This window comes from Hemicordylus capensis, chromosome 11, assembly GCF_027244095.1.
Source record: "Hemicordylus capensis ecotype Gifberg chromosome 11, rHemCap1.1.pri, whole genome shotgun sequence".
NCBI classification, from domain to species: domain Eukaryota; kingdom Metazoa; phylum Chordata; class Lepidosauria; order Squamata; family Cordylidae; genus Hemicordylus; species Hemicordylus capensis.
In genome coordinates, this window is record NC_069667.1 from 24,486,863 (window position 1) to 24,509,818 (window position 22,956).

A 22,956-nucleotide genomic window follows, 5' to 3' on the forward strand; every position below is an offset into this window, starting at 1 on the left:
TTGGTAGAACCATTTTTTAAATTGTGGGAATGACCTCTATGTTACTCACAAATACTCCCACTTGAAATTAGTAGGACACGTAACGTTTCCCCACTAATTTCAATAGCATGGGTAACTTAATCTGGATTTAATAGCCAAGTCCTCTGACCAGCACAGGAGGCAAAGGAGCTGCATCCTAATCACTAGTCAGGGAGGGAGGTGGGCTCTGAAGACCCTTTACAAGCCTTTACAAGCCTTAAAAGTATCCCAGAGGTTCATGTACCCCTGGATGTAAACCACTGAGTAAAGTTTACTTTGTAACATTTGTGCACATCATTTCAGATCCAAACTATAGGAGTGGATCCAGAGAAGCGTGAGCAGAAAGAAAATAGCCGCTAGTGCTGATCTGTGAATGCTTATTTTATTTTATTTGTATATCCTGCTAGTCTTTCAAGGAGCAGTATACCAGGTTGTGTTTATCCTCACAACAACTCTGTGAGGTAGGTTAGGCTGAGAGAGAAGTGATTGGCCCAGAGTCACCCAGCAAGTCTCATGGCTGATAGCACTGCATGACAACACCATTCACCTTTCTCATCTAATGCTGTAGTGTTTCCATGAGTGGAAGATTCCTTCTAGAAGCAGAAGCCTCCTTCTGTGAGTGGAAGTGAATCTTTATATCCAATATAGTATCGTTCCCATAAACCAACTGACATATTCATTTTAAAAAGAACAGTAGTTTCCTATTGATTTTATTATTAAAGTAGGCAGAAGAAACATCATCTTCCTTTAGAAAAACAAATATAACAAGTTTTCAAATTAGTATCCATAAAAGGCCAATTAAATAGGAGGCAAGTTAAAATTAATACCACTGTTAATTAGATCATACATTTGATTATTGTAGCTCTAATTAAAACCCTAATTGACTTTTCATTTCTTACCCTATTGTTGGCACTTTAAACAATTGAATTCACTCATTTCTAGCTAATTTCCTTGTGGGGCTTTTCATGCATAGACGGCCCCAAACACCCAGAAATCAATATTCAAGGTACTCTATATGTGATGACCCATGAGGTATTTAAGTAATAATGGATTTTCAAAAAAAGAATTCCTTATGTCTGGGTTTCCAAGATACTGCATCATGGGCCAATTAATTTGTAATTTACTTGTGTACATTGCACAGCATTCCAGGGGTTCTTTGTACAGCAGTGGCAAAGAGACTGCAGAAACAATAACCTCTTTTAGAGTTTGTCTAACCTGCTACTTTTTAAAGGCATTGATTGCTGGTGCCTACTAGCTACGATTATGTTTTAATTCTGTACACTGCCTAGAGATTTTGATGTTAGGTGGTATATAAATTCAATAAGGAGAGAGAGGGGGAGAGAGAGAGAGAGAGAGAGAGAGAGACCGGTATTGTGTACTACTGGTTAGGATGTTGGATGATATCAGATTCCTGTTCAGCCATGAAATTCACTGGGAGGGTCTGGCCAGTCATTTATCTCTCATCCTAACCTACCTCACAGGGTCGTTGTGAGGATAAGCATAGCCATGGACACTGCTCTGAGCTCCTCCAAAGAGGGATGAAATATAAATGTATAACTAAATAAAATAAAATAAAATAAATGCCTGAAAAGGTTATGATCTTTGTCATTTGCCCAGAGCTACATTGTCGCCACAGTCAGATGACTCTCTTTCTTTTGATATTTGTCCCCTCGGTCTGTTTTGTACTTTCTCCGTAATCCCCTTTCATCTTTGTTATTATCAATGCCCCTATCACAGTATCTGCAAAGCTCTGTCTCCTTTGGAATTAATCAGGTTGTAGCTAATCAAACTGCTTGCATTAGCATAAAGTTCAGTTAATTGTCTCTCTTCTATTTTATGAGGAAATAACCAGAGAGAAACTATGTAATTCTGATTAGATGAAAGGCTCTTCTGGTGGTTCTCTCTCTCTCCCTCTCTTTTTAAAAGCAAGATTAAGCAGTCAGATACAATAGAAAGAGTCTTTCTTGATAGCTATTGCCAGCTATGGGTGGTTTTAGGAGAAGCAAAAGGAATAGACACCAGCCATTGCAATTAAGAAACAGAAACTGAAAAAGGAAGTGCTTTTTTTTTTTAAAGGCTTGCACCTTTTGAACCCTTCACTTTCTGCTGCCCATTTTGCTAATCATCATGGTCTCCCATAAAAAGTCTTCATGTGCAGTGTTTCGTCCCATTATCGGCATTTATAAAAGGGAATATTTTCTAACTTTCAAATGTAACTTGCCTTTTCAGGTTAGAATGTATTCAGTATTGCCACACTGTGCCAACTTCAGTGGAAGATCTTGTGTTAAAAATATGGACCCACAAAAAACTGTTGTGGTATATCCCTGGTGTGTAGTGTTACCTACTACTACTACTATGAATTTTTATATACCGCTCTTCAACCAAAGTTCTCAAAGAGGTTAACACAGAAAAATATACAATACATAAATAAGATGGTCCCCTGTCCCCAAAGGGCTCACAATCTAAAAAGAAACATAAGGTTGACACCAGAAATAGCCACTGGAGGGATGCTGTGCTGGGGCTGGAGAGGGCCAGTTGCTCTCCCCCCTGCTAAATATAAGAGAATCACCACTTTAAAAGGTGACTCTTTGCTCAGTTAGCAGGGTGCTTGGAAATGGGGAACATTTAGTCCCCTTTCTCCCTCAGAAGTAGAAAGGGTTGTGCTTGTCTTATGGAAGCAGTCTTCAACCTTAATTTACCACTCTTTCTGTTCAAGCCCTTCTTCCCCCACTTCTTCACCAATGAGTTAGCTCCACCCACTGAGTTATCTGTTAACTGCCCTAGGACTCTGTGAACATTCCACTCCATTAAGTTACATTATGGCAGTTTGGGGTTTTTTGGTCACTTTATGTCTTTTTCCTTCAGGATTTTGTGAAACCAATGTATCTAGAGATTACCCTGAGTCTACTGACATGTTCCTCTTGCCCACAGGTGTTGCACTTATGTGTCCATAAGGATCATAAACATTTCCAGCTTATTCAGAAATAGATGCCTCTACTGTGGAAAACAACAGGCCTACATCTCATAAATTAACTGTCTAATGTGTAATAGGTGAGGGGAACTTTCATAGGGACATCAGAAATTGCTTTCTGCTGAGTCAGACCCTTAGTCCATCTAACTCAGTATTGTCTACCCAGACTGGCAGCAGCTTCTCCAAAGTTACGGCAGAAATCTCTCTCAGCCCTATCTGGAGATGCCAGGGAGGGAACTTGAAACCTTCTGCATAAAAACAGGCAGGTGCTCTTCTCAATATAGGCAGGTGGCCCCATCACCTAAGGGCAATAGCTTATAGTGCTACTCACACATGGAGTCTCCCATTCAAATGCAAACCAGGGCAGGCCCTGCTTAGCAAAGGGGACAATTCATGCTTGCTACCACAAGACCAGCTCTCCTCTTAGGTAGATATCCTTGGGGAGTGATAACATGTATGTCGCTATCCTGATATTTGTTAAAGGGCGTGGTAATGTAGGCCACATTTTCAAAGGCAGAATTTGCTTCTAGGCTGTGGATGGCTTTCCATTACAATCAATGGCAACAGTAGTCATGTGGGGGAGGGAGATGAAACAAGGAGAACGAGGAAGTCTGTGTTGAAAATGAATTCTTTGAAAAATCTTCCGCTACGTCCAATTAAGGATGCTTTCAAATAGATTTGCCCGAGAGCAAAGCACTGGAAAAATCCCCTTTGGCATTCTAGTAATATCATTTATTTCTTTGCAGGAGTTCTTCAGTCGAGAGTTGCCACTGAATTTCTGTGCAAGCGAAACTGGGGTTCCCCTTTGGATAAAACAAGTGGAGGAAATTCCAAAGGAAGCAAAAGCAAGAAGTTTGGATAAGATCAGTGAAATGGTGCAGCGGAGTTTTGTGCATCCACTGAATTCCGTTGAAAGCAAAGCACAAAGTGAATCCGGAAATTCCTGTTTGCTCAAGAACCCTTGGGAAGGTTCAAGGGAGGCTGCGGCACCTTTGATAAGATGGATGCCCAATCTCTTGGAGAGGGAGGGTATTTCCACACACGCCTAATCTAGATATTCTTTGCATCTGTCCGGAAATCACAGGCCCTTTGTTTTCAAGGGTCTTGCAAGTTAGGCAGGAAGGCTTGAAGCCTGTTGCGAAGATTGGAGAGATGGAAATGCAGCTTCCTCACAGGATAGGTGAAGGAGGTGGCTGAATGGATTGTGAGTAAGAACTCCCAGCAAGCTGCAAGTAAGCGGTTTGACTAGATCAGGGGTTCTCAGCTTGTGGCCCTCCAGAGATTGCTGAATGACCACTTCCAAAATCCCCAGCTACAATAAATGGTAACTGAGGGTGAGTTGTTGTTCAGGTTAGGAACTTCTAGGCTAGATCTTCTTTTTGTGAAGTGCAACTTTCTATTTTTGAGTGGAGGTATTTTTGTTGTTTTTTTAATTGGAGGGAGCATCCCAAAGGGGTACCCCCAATTGTAGAATGAAGCAATAGAGTCTGCTGGGCTGTCGCTCAATGGTAGAGCATCTTCTTGGCATGCAGAAGGTCCCAGGTTCCATCCCTGGCAGCATCTCTAGGTAGGGCTGGGAGAGACTCCTGCCTGAAACCTTCGAGAAGCCGCTGCCAGCCAGTGTAGACCAGGCCTGCTCAATTTTGACCCTCTTGCAGATGTTGCCTTACACCTAATCCCTGGCTATTGGCCACTGTGGCTGGGGATTATGGAAGTTGTAGTCCAAAAACAGCTGGGGGCCCCTAAGTTGAGCAGGCCTGGGGTAGACAATATGGAGCTAGCTGGAGCAAGAGTTATGTTTGGGATAATGCAGCTCCTGATGTTCCTAGTGCTTTATGGACGGGGCTGTACCTCAGAGGCAGAACCTCTGCTCTGCTTAATGTTCCCAGTACAATTTCCCTAAAAGTGCTCGAACCGTACTTCGAACCGCAGTTCGGGCACATCCCAATCAGAAACAAGTCCCCTTGTGCATTCAGTGGGACTTCCTTACTCACAGTTAAGTGTGCCTAGAGAATTATAGCCTTAAAGGCACTGGAACCAGGGGCGTAACTACCATTAGGCAAGGGGAGGTGGCTGCCTGGGGGCCCCCACGCCTCGAGGGGCCCCCCAGAGGCAAGTCACATGTGAAGTGAGTGTGTGTGTATCAGCAAGGGGCCCATTTTAAAATTTTGTCTCTGGGCCCACTCCAGCCTCGTTACGCCCCTGCTGGAACCCCTGTTATCTCTGACAAAAATGACAGGCTGTGGTGTTGGCCCATTGGGGGGAATCTCTCTCTCTCTCTCTCTCTCTCTCTCTCCAAAAGTCACAATGTGGTAATACCTTGTAGGACCAACCAACATTGACACCAAATCTTGAGCAGCAAGCTGAAGAACTGGAAAGGTAGCTGTTCCAGAATTGGTGTCATTTGGGTGACTTCTCAGAAGAAATCGAAGCCCTGTATTGTTTTTGGGTCTTTAGACCAAACTAATGACCACGGGTACAGCAACCAGCCTCAGAATGGATAATGAAGACATTGAAGTGGTGGATAGCTTCTGCCTTTTAGGATCAGCCATCAACAGTAAAGGATCCAGCAGTCAAGAAATATGCCGCAAACTAGTACTTGGTAGGGTTGCAATGAAGGATATTTAGATGCTGTGAAGGATATTTAGATGCTGGAAAGGATATTTAGATGCTGTGACGTGTCTATACCTACAAAGATTAGAATTGTTCGGACAATGGTTTTTCTTTTGACACTCCATGGATGCGAAAGCTGGACCTTGAAGAAGCAAGATAGGAAAAGTATTGACGCTTTTGAACTTTGGTGCTGGAGAAGACTTTTGAGGATACCATGGACAGCCTGGAAAACAAACAAATGGATCATAGAACAAATCAATCTAGAATTTTCACTTGAGGCACAAATGACCACGCTCAGACTATCAGACTTTGGACACAGTTTGCAAAAACTCAGTTCTCTTAAGAAGTCCATAATGCTGGGAAAGAGAAGAGGACGACCAGCAGCAAGATGGATGGACACGATGACGCCAGCCATGAATGCTCCACTGAGAGACCTTCAAGGCCAAGCTGAAGACCGATCATCCTGGAGAGAATCTATCTATGTGGTCACTAAGAGTCGACACCGACTTGAGGGCACTTAATCAATCAATCAATCGCTTTTAGGTTTTTTAATGTGTTAATGTGTTTTTAATTTGTATTATGATTGACTTGATTCTAACATTTTTAAAAAATATTATTTATTATATTATTTTATTTATTACATTTCTATCCCCATCCAAAGGATTGTAAGAGGGCAATTGTCAGTTGGGCAGTATACAAATAAAATAAAATAAATGTTTTATTAATCTGTTTGTTTATTATTCCTAATTCTATACTGCCTAATACAGACATCTCTAGGCAGTGTACATCATTTTTGTAAAAACGCAACCAACAATTAAAACAGGCAACAAAACACTTTAAACCAATTTCAAATTTAACTAAAAGCCCAAGTAAACAGGTGTGTCCTAAGTTGTGTGTGTGTTTTTTTTAAGGCATCCAGAGACCAGCACGCTCCTATTCTGACAGGGAACAATTTAATGAATGGAATAGAATGAATGAATGAATGAATGAATGAATGGTGACTTTTGGATTCTGTCAGATCTAGTCACTTTCATGGTATCTGTCAAGACCTACTGCCCAAATCTCTCTCTCTCTCCCTTCCTCCTTCATCTCTTGCTTTCTTCTTTCCCCGCATTCTCTTCTTTTCTCGGCTCCCTTCCCTCCTCTCCTAACCCCCCCTCCCTCATACTTCTATACCGCCTGACACGTGCAGCCCTAGGCGGTGTCCCTAAGTTGAAATGCAATATATTAAAAAGCGGGATAAAATGATGAAAACAGTTATGACATGAGACCAGTCGAAACGAACGGAACGCCTGAGAAAACAGGTGCGTCTTTTAAAAAACAGCCAGATGGAGAAACTCCGATTGCAGCGGGGAGTGCGAGCTCGCTCTCTCGCTCTCTCTCTCTCGCCTTTGCCTTCCCTCCCTCTCTCCCTCCCCCCTCCCTTTCTTCCTCCCCCCCCCACCCCGAAAGAAAGCGAGGGTGCCAGCGAAAGAGGCACTGCGACTGCAGCAGCAGCAGCGCGCGAGGGGCCGCCAGTGGCAGCAGCTTGGAAGGGGAGTCCACGTGAGCCTCGCCGGGTTGCCATTGATCGCCTCGCCTCGCCTCGCCGGCTGCTGCTGCTGCTGCTGCTGCAATCGACCCAGGCGGCGGCGGCGGCGGCGCGCCGAGGCGGCTCTTCTCCTGGCCGCTGCTGCAGCAGTGTGCGCGGCCGGGGTGGCAGCGGGAGGATGCGCCGGGCTGCTGCTGCGCTCTGAGCCCCCGCCTGGCCCGATCGGGGGCGGCAAGTTGGCGCGGAGCGGCCTGGGCGGAGGGGGGCGCCCGAGTGGGTGGCGCGCGGCGCGCCGTCTCCCAGCCCAGCAGCCCCGCCAGGCTGGGCTGGTCGTGCTGAAGAAGGAGCCGCCGCCGAGGAGCAGCAGCAGCGGCAGCCGCCCGCCCGCCCAGGGAAGCGGCGCCGACGGGGAACGCGGGGGTCCGCCCGCCCGCCCGCCAGCAGCCCCCGCCGTGGCGCCCATGCCCGCCGCCCGCCGGCCCGCTTGGTGTTAGGACGCGCCCGCCGCCAGAGGCGAAGCTCGCCATGGGGCAGCCCGCGCCGCCGCCGCCGCCGACCCTCCTCCTCCTCCTCCTCGGGCTGGGGTCGCTGCTGGGGGGGTCGCTGGGAGGATTCCCCAACACCATCAGTATAGGTGAGAGGCGGGCGGGGCCGGGCGGGGGTCTCTCCTTTCCAGGGGGCGCGGGGCAGGGGAGGGCGATCGGGGGGGTACCTGGGTGGGGGGAGGAGGAGGGGGGATTCTCCCCCCCCGCTTCATCGCAACTCCTTCATCTCCCCCCCCCGCCTCCCCCGCTTCATCGCAACTGTGGATCTCCCACCCCGCACCCAATCCCGGCGGGTTTTTGAGTTCTGAAGGCAGATCACCTGAAGGCGAGGCGCAGTCAATGGCTCGGAGAAACTCGGGCTCAAGGGTGATTTGTGTCGTCCTCCCCCCCCCCCCCCGCCTGCTCCACCGCCCGAGATAACTGCACAGCATCGCATAGACTACTAATAAGGGATGGAGTCGTGGGGTGGGAAGGGGGAAAGGGAGTGCAGGGTTGTTAGTAACAGTAAGGTGGTGGTGGTGGTGGTGGTGGTTGAAGCCCCACTGGGAGCAGAGCGGGTCTTGGGGTAGCAAGCACGACTTGTCCCCTTTGCTAAGCAGGGTCTGCCCTGGTTTCCATTTGAATGGGAGACTCCATGTGTGAGTAGCACTCTAAGCTATTCCCCATAGGTGATGGGGCCACTCTGGGAAAAGCATCTACCTGCTTGCATTCAGAAGGTTCCAAGTTCCCTCCCTGGCAACATCTCCAAGATAGAGCTAAGAGAGACTTCTGCCTGCAGCCTTGGAGAAGCCTCTGCCAGTCTGGGTAGACATTACTGAGCTAGATGGACCAAGGGTCTGACTCAGTATGTGGCAGCGTCCTCTGTTCCCCTGAAGTCCTTTTGAAGCCTCTTGGTCCTAATGATGCTGGGATGCCTCCTTACCCATCACTTAACACCCCCCCCCAGCCGTTGACTCCACTGGCAACATTTCCATTGATTCCTGTTGTGATGCCCTTGTTGTTGCTTGTGATACTATCTCTGCCAGCATAACTTTGTCGTTCATAGTGCACGTCCTGTACATGAAAGACTAGAAATTCCCCTGCCCACCTTTAGCCTTGGGGTTTTTTTTGGGGGGGGGGTAGCCCAAATGTGGCTTTCAGCCCAAAGAAGACTGAGCTGTTTCTCATAGCCCAGACATCTGATAGCCCAGGTGTGACAAGCCGAGGGGGGCAGTTTCTGGGGGCTGGCTCACATAATCAATTGCTTGCCTGCCCATGTCACCCAATGAGATCTGCATCAAATGTACTCCTCTCTTGCTGTTCTGCGAGTAGGAGTGTAATTTTTTCCTCCCACTCGGGTTCTGGGGCATTGAGAAATGCCAAGCTGTGTTTAAAAATAGTGTCTTATTCACTGATCGGGAGGCATCTTACCTCTGTTGGTTAATGTGCGGCTGCATCCATGCTGCAGAGGGGGAAAGCCCAAAGGGAGAGGGGGATTCATGTTTGCCCAGTCCATGCTTCAGAAGGGTCTGGCATGATGCGTGCCAAGAAAGCTTGAGAATAAGTCCAACTTGGATTTCTAGTGCCTTGTCGTTCAAGGTTGCTTTGATGTGTGTCGGGCTGCAGAGAAGCTTCTGCACGCAGCCATTCAGAACTTTCACCTGTGCATAACCTGTGTCTGATGTGTGTTACCCTGGCAGACTAGAATGAAAGTAGCTCAGTTATTTGCACTGCCAAAAGTCTTCCTTCCAACTGATATTCTGAGATCAAGTAGCCTGCTATGATATTGGAACACTTGGAAACCCAATTGGGTTCTATTGGATTTCATTCCTGATCAGTTCCTGCTGCTAGTCTCTTGGATTCTTAGAGTCCAGTCCGATGTTTACCCAAACCTATCCACATTTACTCAGAAAGCAAGCCCCACTGACTTCTACAGAAGTGCCCAAGTTTGTAGCCGTAGCATTTTGAATACTACAGCCACAGCTCTTGTGATCCTAGGCATGCCTACTTGGAAGTAAGTTCCACTAGATTTCCTTCCAAATAAGGCTTCAGTCTGATCTATGTACATTTACCAGGGAATAAGCACCTCTAAACATACAGTGTGTGTTTCTTCCTGCTAAAAATACAAAAGGCATAGGATTGGATCCTGACTGAGGATCTCAGTCATATTAAAAAAAACCTAAGTCCTGTTGAAGCTGTTGGGATTTACTTCCGAGTAAGGAAGTGTGCTTTGGCTGCTGCAGCATAAAGTTATAATGTGGATTTGAGGTTGTAATCCCTTTAACATTTGCTTTGTTGTGAGTTCTGCTGCACTCAGTGGGACTTACTTGAGAGTAAACATGGATATGTATACGTTTTACTTGCAGCTGAATCTTGTCCATGTTTACTTAGAAGTCTCACGCCTTTCAAGTGGGCATAGGATGGCAACCTTATTTGGTATTTTATCACTTCTTTGATGTGTGTGTGTGTGTGGCTGAAAACTACCGTATAACATGTCAATACATTGCTCTAGATGTGGCTGCAGTGCCTTGTCTGATGAGACAGCACATGCCGAACATATTTCAAACATCTCATTTCCAATGTTTCCTTCTCCCTTGCAGGAGGACTTTTCATGAGAAACACAGTCCAAGAACACAGTGCATTCCGATTTGCTGTACAGTTATATAACACAAACCAAAATTTCACGGAGAAACCTTTCCACTTGAACTATCATGTCGACCACCTCGATTCCTCCAACAGTTTTTCGGTAACAAATGCGTGTAAGTAGCTGCTTGACTTCTCTTATGACACTGTGGGGTTCTGTTTATGTACCTTTTCTCCTCCCTGCCCCTAAAAAAAGAAAAAAGCTCTCCTTTTGCCGAGATCCAGAGCTGCAATTCATGCCTGTTAAACTACATCACAACAGCCCTGCCAAAGCACAACTTAATTAATCTTGCAGTATTGCATGCTTGCCAGTTACTCTTAATTAAATATTTGATTCTTCTCATGCTAATATGTTTTTTCTCCCCCAATCTGATGGAAACAATTCAGAGTAAGTTATAAAGTCACATTTGTGTGTTTTGACAGTGATTGTTGCTAAAAACCAGCTACAGTCTGGATATAAGCAGTGGCAGGAGGAGATGGGAAATGTTATGGCACAAATAATATCTTGCACAGGAATGAAATGTGGCAAATGCTGTTTAAAGTGACCTTGAGGTGACAGAGGGAGATGGGTTTACTGGCCTCCTTCTTCTGCCTTAAAATAGCCTTTCTTCTTGCAGAGAATGAGTGTCTTGATAAAAACCAATGAGAGACTGTAAACTGATGAATGCTTTAGGAGCTAGAGGGAGGGAGAGAAATGGTGGAGAAAGCCTGGCAGCCTGGGGAAAAAAATTAGCACTGCAAGTGTGTGTGTGTGTGATGCTCGTACCTATTGAGAGCAAGATGCAATAGAAATTGGAGAAGGTATATAGTGCAGTGCATGGAAAACAAACCAATCCACCTTCTGGGCCGCATCAAGATCTCTTCAAAGGTCCACCCTAATATTCAGACACGTCTTTTGTTTGGGATCAAGTGGCATCCTTGAATGATATCGCCCTTTATTTAAAATCCAAAGAGGGCTGTTTTAATCCTGTGAAATCCACCGCGAGAAGCTGTGCAAGAGTGCAATGCCAGAAATTAATTACTCTCGCCTTATTATTTTAAATGTAAGATCCTGGTCAGCAACCAGTTATATCAGGGGGCCACTTTAAAGAAAGGGGGTGATGATCCCGGCCCTCACTCCATCCAATGCCCAGCTGCAACGTACCTTCACTATAGATGCAATCATTCCATTTCTATTGTGGTTTTGTATCTGTGATGATTTTCTAGGTCTCGCAGCTTTCCTATTAATTATGCACGAGTGTGTGGGAACAGGCAGACTAGCAGGAGCCTACCTTCTAGGAACTCCTAAACTGTTAGGCCAGGAGTTAACAAGCAGCTCTCCATAAGGAGAAGATCTCTTAGACACACAGACGTCTCCTGAGATGCCTCGCGTTCAGATGGCTTCCGACTAGTTGATGCTTTGTGTGCTGGATTTTAGGGTTCAAGCTCTTCAGACATATAAATGGAATGTGAACTTCCTAGTTATAACTGGAATTGCCAATGTTTCAGCCAGCCACTGCGGAGCTTGATGTGAAGATATTAGTAGGTGATGATGCTTTTATCTCTATGCTGTCAAAAGTGTCACGTGCTGAATTCTGCAAATCAAGCTGTTAAATGCACAAGAGCAGGTCAGGTTGTATTTTCTGGTCAATTGTCAACGAGAGAGAGAGAGAGAGAGAGAGAGAGAGAGAGAGAGAGAGAGAGAGAGAGAGAGAACAAATGAACTCAAAATGACTTTTATTTTAATAATCTAATCCTGGCCTGCCTCAGCAGTACATTTAACAAACATCTGAATCATAATCCTTAATGAATGTAATCCCTTCAAGAGGCTCTATCTCAAACATAGTTTCCTTAAATATCAATTATATGGACTTACAGTAAAGGCATTAAACAGCTTGGATAATTGGTTATTAATTGCTCTTTTTAAAGAAAGTGGGGAGGGAAACACCTTGGTGCTGTTTCCTGGATCCCGCTAAGATTACTAGGAGTCCCCTCCCCATGAGATTCAAGACACAGGTGCACAGGGAGGTGGAACAGAATGGACACACTCATGCCCCTGATCGTGGGATGAGCAGGGCTGGCTGTACATATTGTCCATACTAGCCCAAGGAGATCCCTGATGGATTGGACCAGTTCTGTCTAATTCAGTACTGGGTTTCCCATGGCAGTCAAATAGATGCCCTTGGGAAGCCCACAAGCAGGGGGCGTGGAGGGAAGCCGTTCAGTGGGGAACTGCTCCTGGCCATGGTAGACCTCTCCTCTAGGAATTTCCTTAATCCTTTAAAGCCAACAAGGCCGGTGGCGATCATTACCCACATGTTAATTTGACAATGTCCATTGCAGTTTCGATTGTCCATCTTGAATCCATTGCCAGTCAGTTTCATTAGATGACCCTGAGTTCTGATATTACGGGAGAGGGCAAAAAACATTCTCCACACTATGGATGGAGGGCAAAAAACATTCTCCACACCCCCAGCGTGGATTGCTTTAAAAGGGGGCTTAGACAGATTCATAGAGGACAGGTCTATCAGTGGCTACTAGTCTGGTGGCTGTGGGCCATCTCCAGCCTCAGAGGCATGATGCCTCTCAATACCAGTTGCAGGGGAGCAACAGCAGGAGAGAGGGCATGCATTATACCTCTTGCCTGTGGGCTTCTCAGAGGGCATCTGGTGAGCCACTGTGTGAAACAGGATGCTGGACTAGATGGGCTTCCTTGGGCCTGATCCATCAGGGCTGTTCTTATGTTCTAATACATCACTTCAGAATCTTGTGTCATGTGCTTCAGAGGCCTTTGCCATGCCCAACTGCTTGTTCACCCCAGTGAGAGTTCAGTGCAAAGAAGTCTGTGATTGGCTGGTGTTTATCAAAGAGAATAGACCTCTTCTCCCTGAACGGATTCATCCCCTTCTAAAAATATTATAGGCAATGGCTTTCACTGCATCTTTGGGAAGCAAATTCCATTACATTCATTATGCATTGTGTGAATTAGTGTTCTCTGCTTTCTGGCTAATCCAGTCTGGAGCTGAATCGTTTATTATAGGCCGAGAAGAATGCCTCATGTTACGTGACATTACTGCTGCTGCATACCATAAGAGTGCTTGACCTTTCTGCATCTGATACCTATCCAATTGAAAAATATCAGAGGAAGGATGGAAGTATATTTCTTTTTGCAAAAGTGTGTATTCACCATCACTTGGGTGATAAAACTCTGCACACTTATCTGGGAATACAACTTGACTTGCTTCTGAGTAAAACACACAAGCTTGTGCTTTTGGTGTAGATGGGTGTAATGCTCTTTAACTGCCCTGACTGCACATTTGGCAGGTTAGTTTGAAGGAGATTGTCCCTTCCTCCTCCTCCTCCTCCTCCTCCTCCTCCTCCTCCTCGATTTCTTGTCTATTTTAACAATTATGTCACTGGAAACCAAAGGGTGCTCCTTTCCAGCCCGTTACCTCTTGTACCCAGTGGTGTTTTGGAGTACAGTACAAGTGTACGCCTTTGTTGAAAACATGGTGCCACTAGTATACCAAGGACTGAAGCTTTCTTTCAAGCTTGGCTCATGGGGTTCAGTCCAGTTTTCCCAGACTCTGCCTGAAACTAAACTTGAAGAAAATTATGGGTTGGGAGGGAGGCTTTAAGCAGAGAATCCAAGGTTTTGGGGTTTTTTTTAGAGATGCCAAAAGACTTTCAGCGACAGTCCTATGGAATGGAGTTGAGAAGACCCTGAACAGAACTCTCTTTTTCTTTCACTGCTAAGCTTCCGCCCAACAATACAAATGGCAATGAGAGAACCCCATTCCCTCCTTCTGTGTACCCTCAGTACATATCTTCAGAGGTCTGAGCTTCCAAACCTAAAGGATGAACTTTAGGCCCACAACTCACCTTGTGTCAGCAAACCCCCTGAGTTGGGTGTATCTCTCCAAGACAGCGCTGGGAGAGACTCCTGCCTTCAACCTTGGAGAAGCTGCTGCAAGTACTGAGCTAGATGGACCTATGGTCTGACTCCATATAAGGCAGTTTATACCCCTGCTAACTGAGCAGAGAGAGACACCTTTTTAAAGTGACGGTTCTCTTATATTTAGTAGGGGGAGAGCAACTGGCCTTATCCATCCCCAGCCATCCTTCCAGTGGCTGTTGCTGATAGGGAAGAGAGCTGGTCTGGTGGTAGCAAGCATGACTTGTTCTCTTAGCTAAGCCGGGTCCACCCTGGTTACATATGAAATGGAGACTAGAAGTGTGAGCACTGTAAGATATAGTCCCCTTAGGAGATGGAGCCACTCTGGGAAGAGCATCTAGGTTCCAGCTTCCTTCCCTGGCAGCATCTCCAAGATAGGACTGAGAGAGACTCCTGCCTGCAACTTTGGAGAAGCCACTTCTATTCTGGGTAGACAATACTGAGCTAGATGGACCAAGGGTCTGACTCGGTATATGGCAGCTTCCTATGTTCCTATATTGGTCTTATGTTTCTTTTAGATTGTGAAATCTTTGGGGACAGGGAGCCATTTTATTTATGTATTATTTATTTTTCTATGTAAACCACTTTGAGAACTTTGGTTGAAGAGTGGTATATACATATATGAAGTAGTCGTAGCTTCCTATGTGGCTATGATCATAGAGTAATTGTCTTAGAAAAGTCAGAACATATGCATCCCCAAGTGACGTCCTCCTTGCTCCCTGCAGGATAACCATGTTCTAGCCTAGCATGTTAGCCATGCCTAGCCTAGGCATTACCAATTCCCTTCCTAATGAACTAGTGGCTATCTTTGTCTTCCAGTGTTGTCTGTGAATCGACTGTCTTCTCACGGAAAACGAGCATCTTACATTACTTTCTTGCCATTGGCCATTGATGTGCCCAAGTTGGAGAAAGCTGCATTGGTTCTGACCAACAAGTTGTGAGAACTATCCACACAGTCGAATGGACATAATACTCCCCCCACCCTCTTGTAGGCCGTCACCACTTCCAGTTGGCCACTGTGGTTGGGGATGATGAGAGTTGTAGTCCAATAACAACTAGAGGGCTGAAGGTGTGTAACCCTGTTCTAGGCAATGTCCTCCATGTCTCACCGAGTTCTCAGGATTCTTTGTTGGGAAGAAAGTTATGACAGTGAGTCACAGAACTAATGCAGCTTTACAATGTAAATAGGGCCTTACTGGAACAGATTCTGCAAAGGATGATGGGAAAATCTGAGTGTCCCAGATGTGCCTAGGCTGTGCTTTGTGGTATCAATAGTATGTCTACACTGCTGCTGCTGCTGTTGTGTTTAAATGAAAAGAATTGTGTGCTCAGATAGTTAATTCTCAACTTGTTTCACCTATGCCTTTCTCTTAGCTATTTAATGGTAGTAAGGGGGGATATTTTCCCGCTCTTCTAAAAGTCATTAACAGATAATTTGATCCTAATCTTAAATGTTTGTTTATGGGATGAATGAATCTCTAAACAACAATATTAATACTGGATTGTAAAAACTCCCACACAAATAATCCAGAACAAGGGAACAATCCAGGCTTTAACCAAGTACTTTCCACCCTGGCACCATGAGGAGAGAATGTCCTGAGGACTGTTGTCTTGATAATGGAGGTGATTGTTAATCCAGATTCATGAGTGTAAAACAAGATCGATCCATTCAGAATCTGTAATAGTAACCTCAGGAATGTTCTTGGAGTTTATAAAGGAGGAAGAAAACTGTCCTTATGCTGTGTCCACTTTGCTGCAGTGTGGTGCATTCCAAAACTGGTGGGGGGGGACCTATCTAAGAAATCTTCACAGCAGAACAGGGAAAGAAAAAAACCTTGGCATTCATTGGAGAGGATGTTCTCCTTATGAGACAGAAAAACTTCTGCTCCCTGATGTTTAATAGCAGCTCCTTTCCCCAGTTAAATTCCTGTATGAACCTGTCATTGTGTGTTGTCTGCATCTCCGGCTTCTAATCTCTGCTGCATGCCTGTCTGCTTCTGAAAAGGGCTGGATTGAAACTACTGCTTGGGGTGTGTGTGTTTTTAACATGTAGGTGAATTAAAAATTATTGAGACCATATTTTGCAGACCTTTTCTCTGGGAGAGAGAAAAAAATTGCCCTATGAGGATAGGAACTCTGTGAGGTGGAGTAGCACAGAAGGCGATACGAGCAGGTGGAAAGGGAGGCATTGCAGGTTTCCTGCAAAACTGCTTGCACACGGAGCAAGACGTCTTTGTCAGGACAGATTGGAATGGGTTATCTTACAGGCATAATTCCATCACTTGCATATCTCGATATAATTTTTTCGCTCTGCAGCTTTAGATGAAAACCTCCCCCAGAGTCTGTTACGGTTCGTGTTCAAAATATGCTTAAAGTTCTGTCTCCCCGATTCCCTCGGAGCAGCGCTGCCCGTATCGTTTCTGTTCTGTACTTGTAGAGTACTGTTCGCTCCTCGTACTCCAGCTACTGCAGTGTCAGCTCATTAGCACACAGATCGCATATTCTCTCTCTCTGCACTGTCATTGCAAAAAATTGCTGTTCTACACCTTTACGGCCAACAAATGTGCTTTCAGCTTACGCACCATTTGCAGGGAATATTTAGGAAAGCAATTGGGTTAGTTACACCCCCCCCCTTAGAATTTTCCTAAGGAAAGGATTAGCTTTAATACTAAAATAAATAAATTAAATAAGAAAATCTGTTGATCTTAGCAGTGGTAGAAGGTATGCAGGAGCAGAAGGGATTGACTGTGAAATGTGGGTGAGCTATAGTCTACAGATAAACACCCTGAGCAATCTGTTGGCTATTCATGTTCTCACTTATTCCTTTTGAGTCATTTGGGGGCGGGTGGGGGGGGGAGAGAGATTCTTTTTGCGTATTAACAAATTTTGACTGTCTGCTGTGTTTGCCACTGCATTTATTCCTTTGCCAGCCAAAGGGAAAAGAGCATAATTACCTAATTATCCTTGTTTGCGGAGATCCATTTGTTTGGGTGCTTTCTGTTTTGTGGCTTTTCTTGACTCTCTTCCTCAGCAGCATTTTGCATCCTTTGCCATTCATCCTTCAGCTTTCAGAGGGATGAGATTTTGTAGAGCCAAGGCCAGTGAGTTTTCTGTTTCCCTTTAAAAAAATATATGCACTGCTGGTGTTGCAGGGCTTGATGTTAACGGAGATTAGCTGGACTGATCTTTAATTCTGCTTCTCCTGTCCAGTCTCTCTGCTCCGGGGTGCACAAACTACTTCCCTGTTTGCGGCTGCTCAGCATTTTTTCATGCCAGTGGGCAAGCAACTTGCTTTCCTTGCATCTGGGCTCTTTTTAGCCAGCTGGCAAAGGGACTGCGCTGCTTCAACTGGTCAGCTCGCTGCTGCCAAAGATGTCTCTGTTCTTAAAGGTTTGTCAGGTTTCAGAATACAAAATGGAAGATGTGGAAGCTAAGGAATTGGTCTGCCTCCTGGAAGGCTAGAGGCTCCTACCTACCTGGTTGCACTGACTTCTGCTGCTTGCTCTGCAGTAGTGAATGAGACTTCTTTAAACAACCAAGGCCTCCTAAGATAATTAATTCAGGCTATAGGGCCATTACATACTATGACTATATTGTCTGGCACTTTGCCATACAGTTCCAAATAGTGTATGCCGGAGCAAAAGGGGGAATGAAAAATATTTGGGTGGGGAACACCCGCTCTACTTTTGTACCCCTTGGAGTCATCCCTGTCCACAGCTGGTCACTACAAGACAATCGAGAGATTCTTAATGGCCAATAATGAGAGCGGCAGGACCAAATCCTACATGAATTCCTGGGAGATAGTATGTGTTGTGTGTGTGAGAGATTGAGATTGAGATGTAAGCAATTCTACTAATCCTTTCAACAGTGACATGCCAGTAGTCCTAGATCGTATTTCATAGTTGGGTTGCTAAAGCAGGGTTTCCTAACATGAGGTCCTCCAGATGTTGCCGAACTAAAACTCCCATCATCCCCATCGACCATTTTATTGTGGCTGGGGATAATGGGAGTTGTAGTTCAGCAACATCTGGAGGACCAAGCTTGGGAATCCAAGGTCACCAAGTAAGCCCTTTAATAAACCAAATTAAGGTTGGTCCATTGGAGTTGAGGATGGCTCCAGAATTCAGGGCTCCTTCCTACCTGGCTGGGCCCAAAGAGAATTGATCTACCATTATCACACAAAAGTTATTGGCGCAGAGGTAATCTCAGGGATCAAGAGTGGGCCATGTGAGTACTCTGGACCCTCACCAACTGCCCAACAATGCTGATCCCCATCTCCAGTCCTACAAGCCATGAGGTGTAGGCAACCAGATTTGCACCTGAGACTGCCCTGGGAGGTCTCCGGTTGTCCAGAATTTTGGTGAGATTTGGGAGACAGGGATAAGGCACTGTCAATGATGCAAGACAACCAGAGGACAGCCTCCCAGTTGTAATAGCAGCTCTACAGGGTAAGAGAGCAGGCAAATGCAGTGGAGCCAAGGGCAGAGTAGGGATGTGCAAACAATTTGACTGAATCGATTCAAATTTCAAATTGAATTCAAATTGATTTGGCTTGAAACTGTTTGCACAGAATTGGATTTGTTTGAATTGATTTGAATTCGCCTGAACTCAAATTGACTTCAGTCAAATTCGGGTGAATTTGATTTGAGTTTGGGTGAACTTGAATCAAGTCAAACCAATCACATTCTGTGCAAGCAGTTTCAAATAGAATCAATTCCGTTTCAATTCAAATTTGAATGGATTCGGTCAATTTTTTGCCACATCACTAGGCCAGAGAATGGCATCATTGCTGAAGATTAGTTGGTCTTGACTGGTTAGTGCCTGATTGGGTGGTCACCTTGGAATTCATGTACCTTATCCTGAGCTCCATTCGCTCTCCCTCTCTCTCTCTCTCTCTCTGCTTTGGGGACTTCTTGTTGAAAAGCAGTATATAAATATTTGTTGTGTACATTTCGGAGTGCAGATTAAGGGGTTGTGGAGAAGTTGGTCTTTACAGAATATTTGCAGGCAGAGCAGGGAAAATGGTACCACATACATCTTGAGATGGAAATTCTCCTACATAAGGGGGCTGCGAAGGGGAATTTTTGGAGTTAGCATAGAAACAGGAGTAGTTTTATTTTGGAAAAATTAGTTTAAAGGGATCTATAATCTTACATGCTGTGGAACATAAATTGAAAATATGTCAAGAACTGTACAGTTTCCCCAAAATTTTGTGTTGACATCAAAGGAATGTTTACTTGCGTTTTTCTAATCGGAGTTTAATACTTAACATTTATCATCATGTTAACTGGATTTAAACTGAATCAGCTGGTTTAATGGCGATGAAATACACATGATGAGAGCTCAAGACAGCTGGCCTTTATAGACCGTCTTTATTGCATATAAAAGGGCGTTAACCCAACAGGACTTGGTTAAAAGCAAACGTTTCGACATAAAGATGTCATTTTCAGTGCTAGTAGTTTAACAGTGTTTGACCCAGCATATAGCAAAGCTGAAACTCTCCCGGTCAACCACCCAAAGCTGATGAAATACATGGGCGTGTGGTGGGGAGGAGACGAGATAAGAACACTTTACCGAGGATTTAAACTGAGCTAATGAACATAGGAAGTTGGCATGTACGGATTCAAACCATTGGTCTATTGAGCTGAGTGCCCTCTAAGCTGACTTGCAGTAGCTTTCTAGGGTTCCAAAGAGGGGCGTTTACCACCACTACCTCATTGTACTAGAGACTGACTGTGGTACCTTCTGCATGGAAACCATGGACCCTACCACTGAATAGGGTCCACCTCCCCAACATTCTGCATGTAATGAATTGCTGTGTAATACAGCCAGTCTTGAGTAACTTGCTTTGGGACTACAATTCCCATAATCCCTTGCATTTGACCATTGTGGCTGGCGTTGATGGAAGCTGTAGTCCAAACTCAAGAAGTTGCCCAAGAGTGAATACAGCTTTACTTACTTGAATTGTCCCCACCCTAGTGGGTGACGAGAATAACCAAAAGGGCTGAGTACTGGAATGGTAAATTACAATGACTCACTGGAGTAATGCAGCATCTCCCCCACAATTTTCAACTTCAGGGTATTGATTTATTTTGAAATCAAGAGATCTCATTAGCCTGGCTCAACAGCAAAAGAGCAGCCGCATTGGTGACCTATTTCGCACATCGGAAACAGCAGACGGTGCTAACTGGGCTTCAGTGTTGACATTTTCATTTCAATTCAGATTAGGTCACCCTTAGAGAAATTTTATATAACGATAATTGGAGAACTGCGGAAGTCTCCTGCATTCAGCCACCATGGGATATTTGCTTTTCTCAGTATGGGCTTAATTCTAATGTGCACTCAACAGGGAAGAGGAAACATCCCAAAATGTCACACTGCAAATCTCTGTGTTTGTATTCTTCTTCTGAGCTGGTGAGATGTGGATGCTGCATGGTTTGCTCCTACCTGCTGAAATGTAGATCTTTCAGTGGCTAGGTTCATATGTAGTGGGGAATTGGTGGATATGGGGGAAACTTGAAGTTGGCTTTGCAGACAGTCACATACAGGTAGCCAAGTTGAACCAGAGGTACATCCTCTGTCCATGCCTCCCAGTGAAGCCTTGGATACTTTCCTAGCCTGCCTTGAACTGCCCTTCAATGGGCAAGCCTTCTCTATATCATCTAATTCACAGCCATTGGTCTCGATGGCAAAAGGGGTGGGATCTCCTGCAGTGAACCAAAGGAAGAGTGTCGGTTCAGACATAGCGCAAACCTCAGGGTGAGCAATACTTGGTTTGGCTAACCAACTTCAAATCTAGGTTTGAGGTTTAACTTTTCAGTTGGAGGCCCTGTGTCCACCTCTGGTTCCTGCCTTAATGTCTGTCCAGACAGCCGTGGACAAGTAGGTTATCGACTTTGTTCAGTTTTATGTGTGAATCTGGCCATAGGTAGGGATATGCAGATCGATTCAAATTTGAATAAAATATACTCCAATTTGGCTGATTCGAATGATTCAAATTTGAATCAAATCACCCCTAAAGGGAGTAATCTGATTTGAATTGAATAAGCCAGGTAAGAATTTGAATTGATTCAAATAGATTCGACGACAGTTTAGGGACATTTTAGCACCTTTAAAAAGCCATACCACCTTGATTGGTTTAAAAAAGGTGCTAAAATAGAACAAATCGATTTGAATTTGAATCAACTTGGCCTGTTTTGGGCCAATTTGATTCAAATTCTAATCAAATTGGCCAGTTTGAATCCAAATTTGAATCGAATCTGATAATTTGATTTGTGCACATCCCTAGCCATAGGTGAACACCCCCCCCCTTTAAGCATGGGGTTGCTGTATGCCGAATTCATTCATTCATTTATTTTTAAATTTCTGTACTGCCTTTTATTAAAGCAATCTCAAGGCGGTTCACAAATACACGGAGAGAGACAATTCCATTGCTTTCCGTTTCTGCCATTCTACCTTGCCTTTCTCTCGTTGATGGTCAAAGTGGTTAAAATCAATAACTCAGTCTTAAATATACAGTTAATAATTCAGAATAACATGTCTTCTCAGCAACCTATAATGCATGATTGGCCCAGGCTATGGTTGGAATGTAGAACAGCACCAGTCAGAATGAATGCAAGTGTCCGTTAATAACTTGTTTTGGTTAACAATGCCCAATGACTTGTATTTTGACTATTTTGGGAGATTTGATACAGGATGGAACAAATGGGAATTTTTTTTGCCAGGAGCAGACAGTTGAGTTGTCCAAATTCTGCCACACTATCTCTCAAATGTTTAGCAGCAGCATCAGTCAGGGAAGGCACCTCAAAGATAGCATGCAGATGGAGTGTAGGACAGCATAATCTTGGAACTGCCATCTCTCCTCACTGGTCTTTCACAGATTTCTGAAGTTGGATTTTTAAAGTGCTACTGGTTGAGCGCAGAGAGCTTTTTAATAATTTTTAAAATGTGTTTTATTAAGAATATTTACCACTTTGAAAAAAAGTTCTCAAAGTAGTTCACATGGCAAGAAGAATGAAAAGATGGATGAACCCAGGGTCATCCCATGAAAGTGAAGGCTAGGAAATTTAGGATCAACAAAAGGAAGTACAGTACTTCTCCACATAGCACATAGATGATCTGTGGAATTCTCTGCCATAGAATGTGGTGATGGCCACCAGTTTGGATGGCTTTAAAAGGGGCATAGACAAATTCATGGAGGACAGGTCTATCATTGGCTCCTAGTCTGGGGGCTATAGACTACCTCCAGCCTCAGAGGCACGATGCCTCTCAATACCAATTGCAGGGGAGCAACAGCAGCAGGAGAGAGGGCATGCACATACATCTTGCCTGTGGGCTCCCCAGAGGCATCTGGTGGGCCACTGTGTGAAACAGAGTGCTGGACTACATAGGCCTTGGTGGTCCTGATCCAGCCAGGCTGCTCTTATGTTCTCAAGTCTTTCTGGTTTTCAGCCTTGCTATTTCCCGATCCAATATGCTTCCTTTTAATGGCCCTGTTTCATTGGTTATCTTACCTCTGAGTTTGCTTGTTTCCCTGAATTAATCCCTGCAAAACTAAATAAAATGAGAAGGTTTCAAAAAGAAAAAAAAGTAGTATTCTGGATGTTGTTGCTACTGTTCTCACCAAGCTCTGATGCTTCACAGTTGACGGCGCCGAGTTCAAATTCCATTGCAAGGCTGGAGGTCCCTAAAGCTTGGCTCAGATTTGCTGGTTGTCTAGTTG

General features: G+C 44.8%; 1 protein-coding gene across 8 annotated transcripts in view; it reads left to right on the forward strand.

Annotated features, from left to right (window-relative positions):
- Positions 1–6,851: 6,851 nt before the first annotated feature.
- The window catches only part of GRIA3 (glutamate ionotropic receptor AMPA type subunit 3), a 140,794-nt gene continuing 124,689 nt past the window's right edge, over positions 6,852–22,956 (forward strand). For 3 of the 8 annotated variants that reach the window (XM_053274379.1, XM_053274381.1, XM_053274380.1), the window contains exons 1-2: positions 7,110–7,767; positions 10,258–10,416. In XM_053274379.1, the coding sequence (XP_053130354.1) occupies positions 7,659–7,767; positions 10,258–10,416 (268 nt within the window). In that variant the 5' untranslated portion in view covers positions 7,110–7,658. Of the gene's footprint in view, positions 6,907–7,097; positions 7,768–10,257; positions 10,417–22,956 lie in introns of those variants that run through there. The other 5 variants (XM_053274382.1, XR_008311696.1, XM_053274383.1 and 2 more) reach the window with 5 other exon arrangements.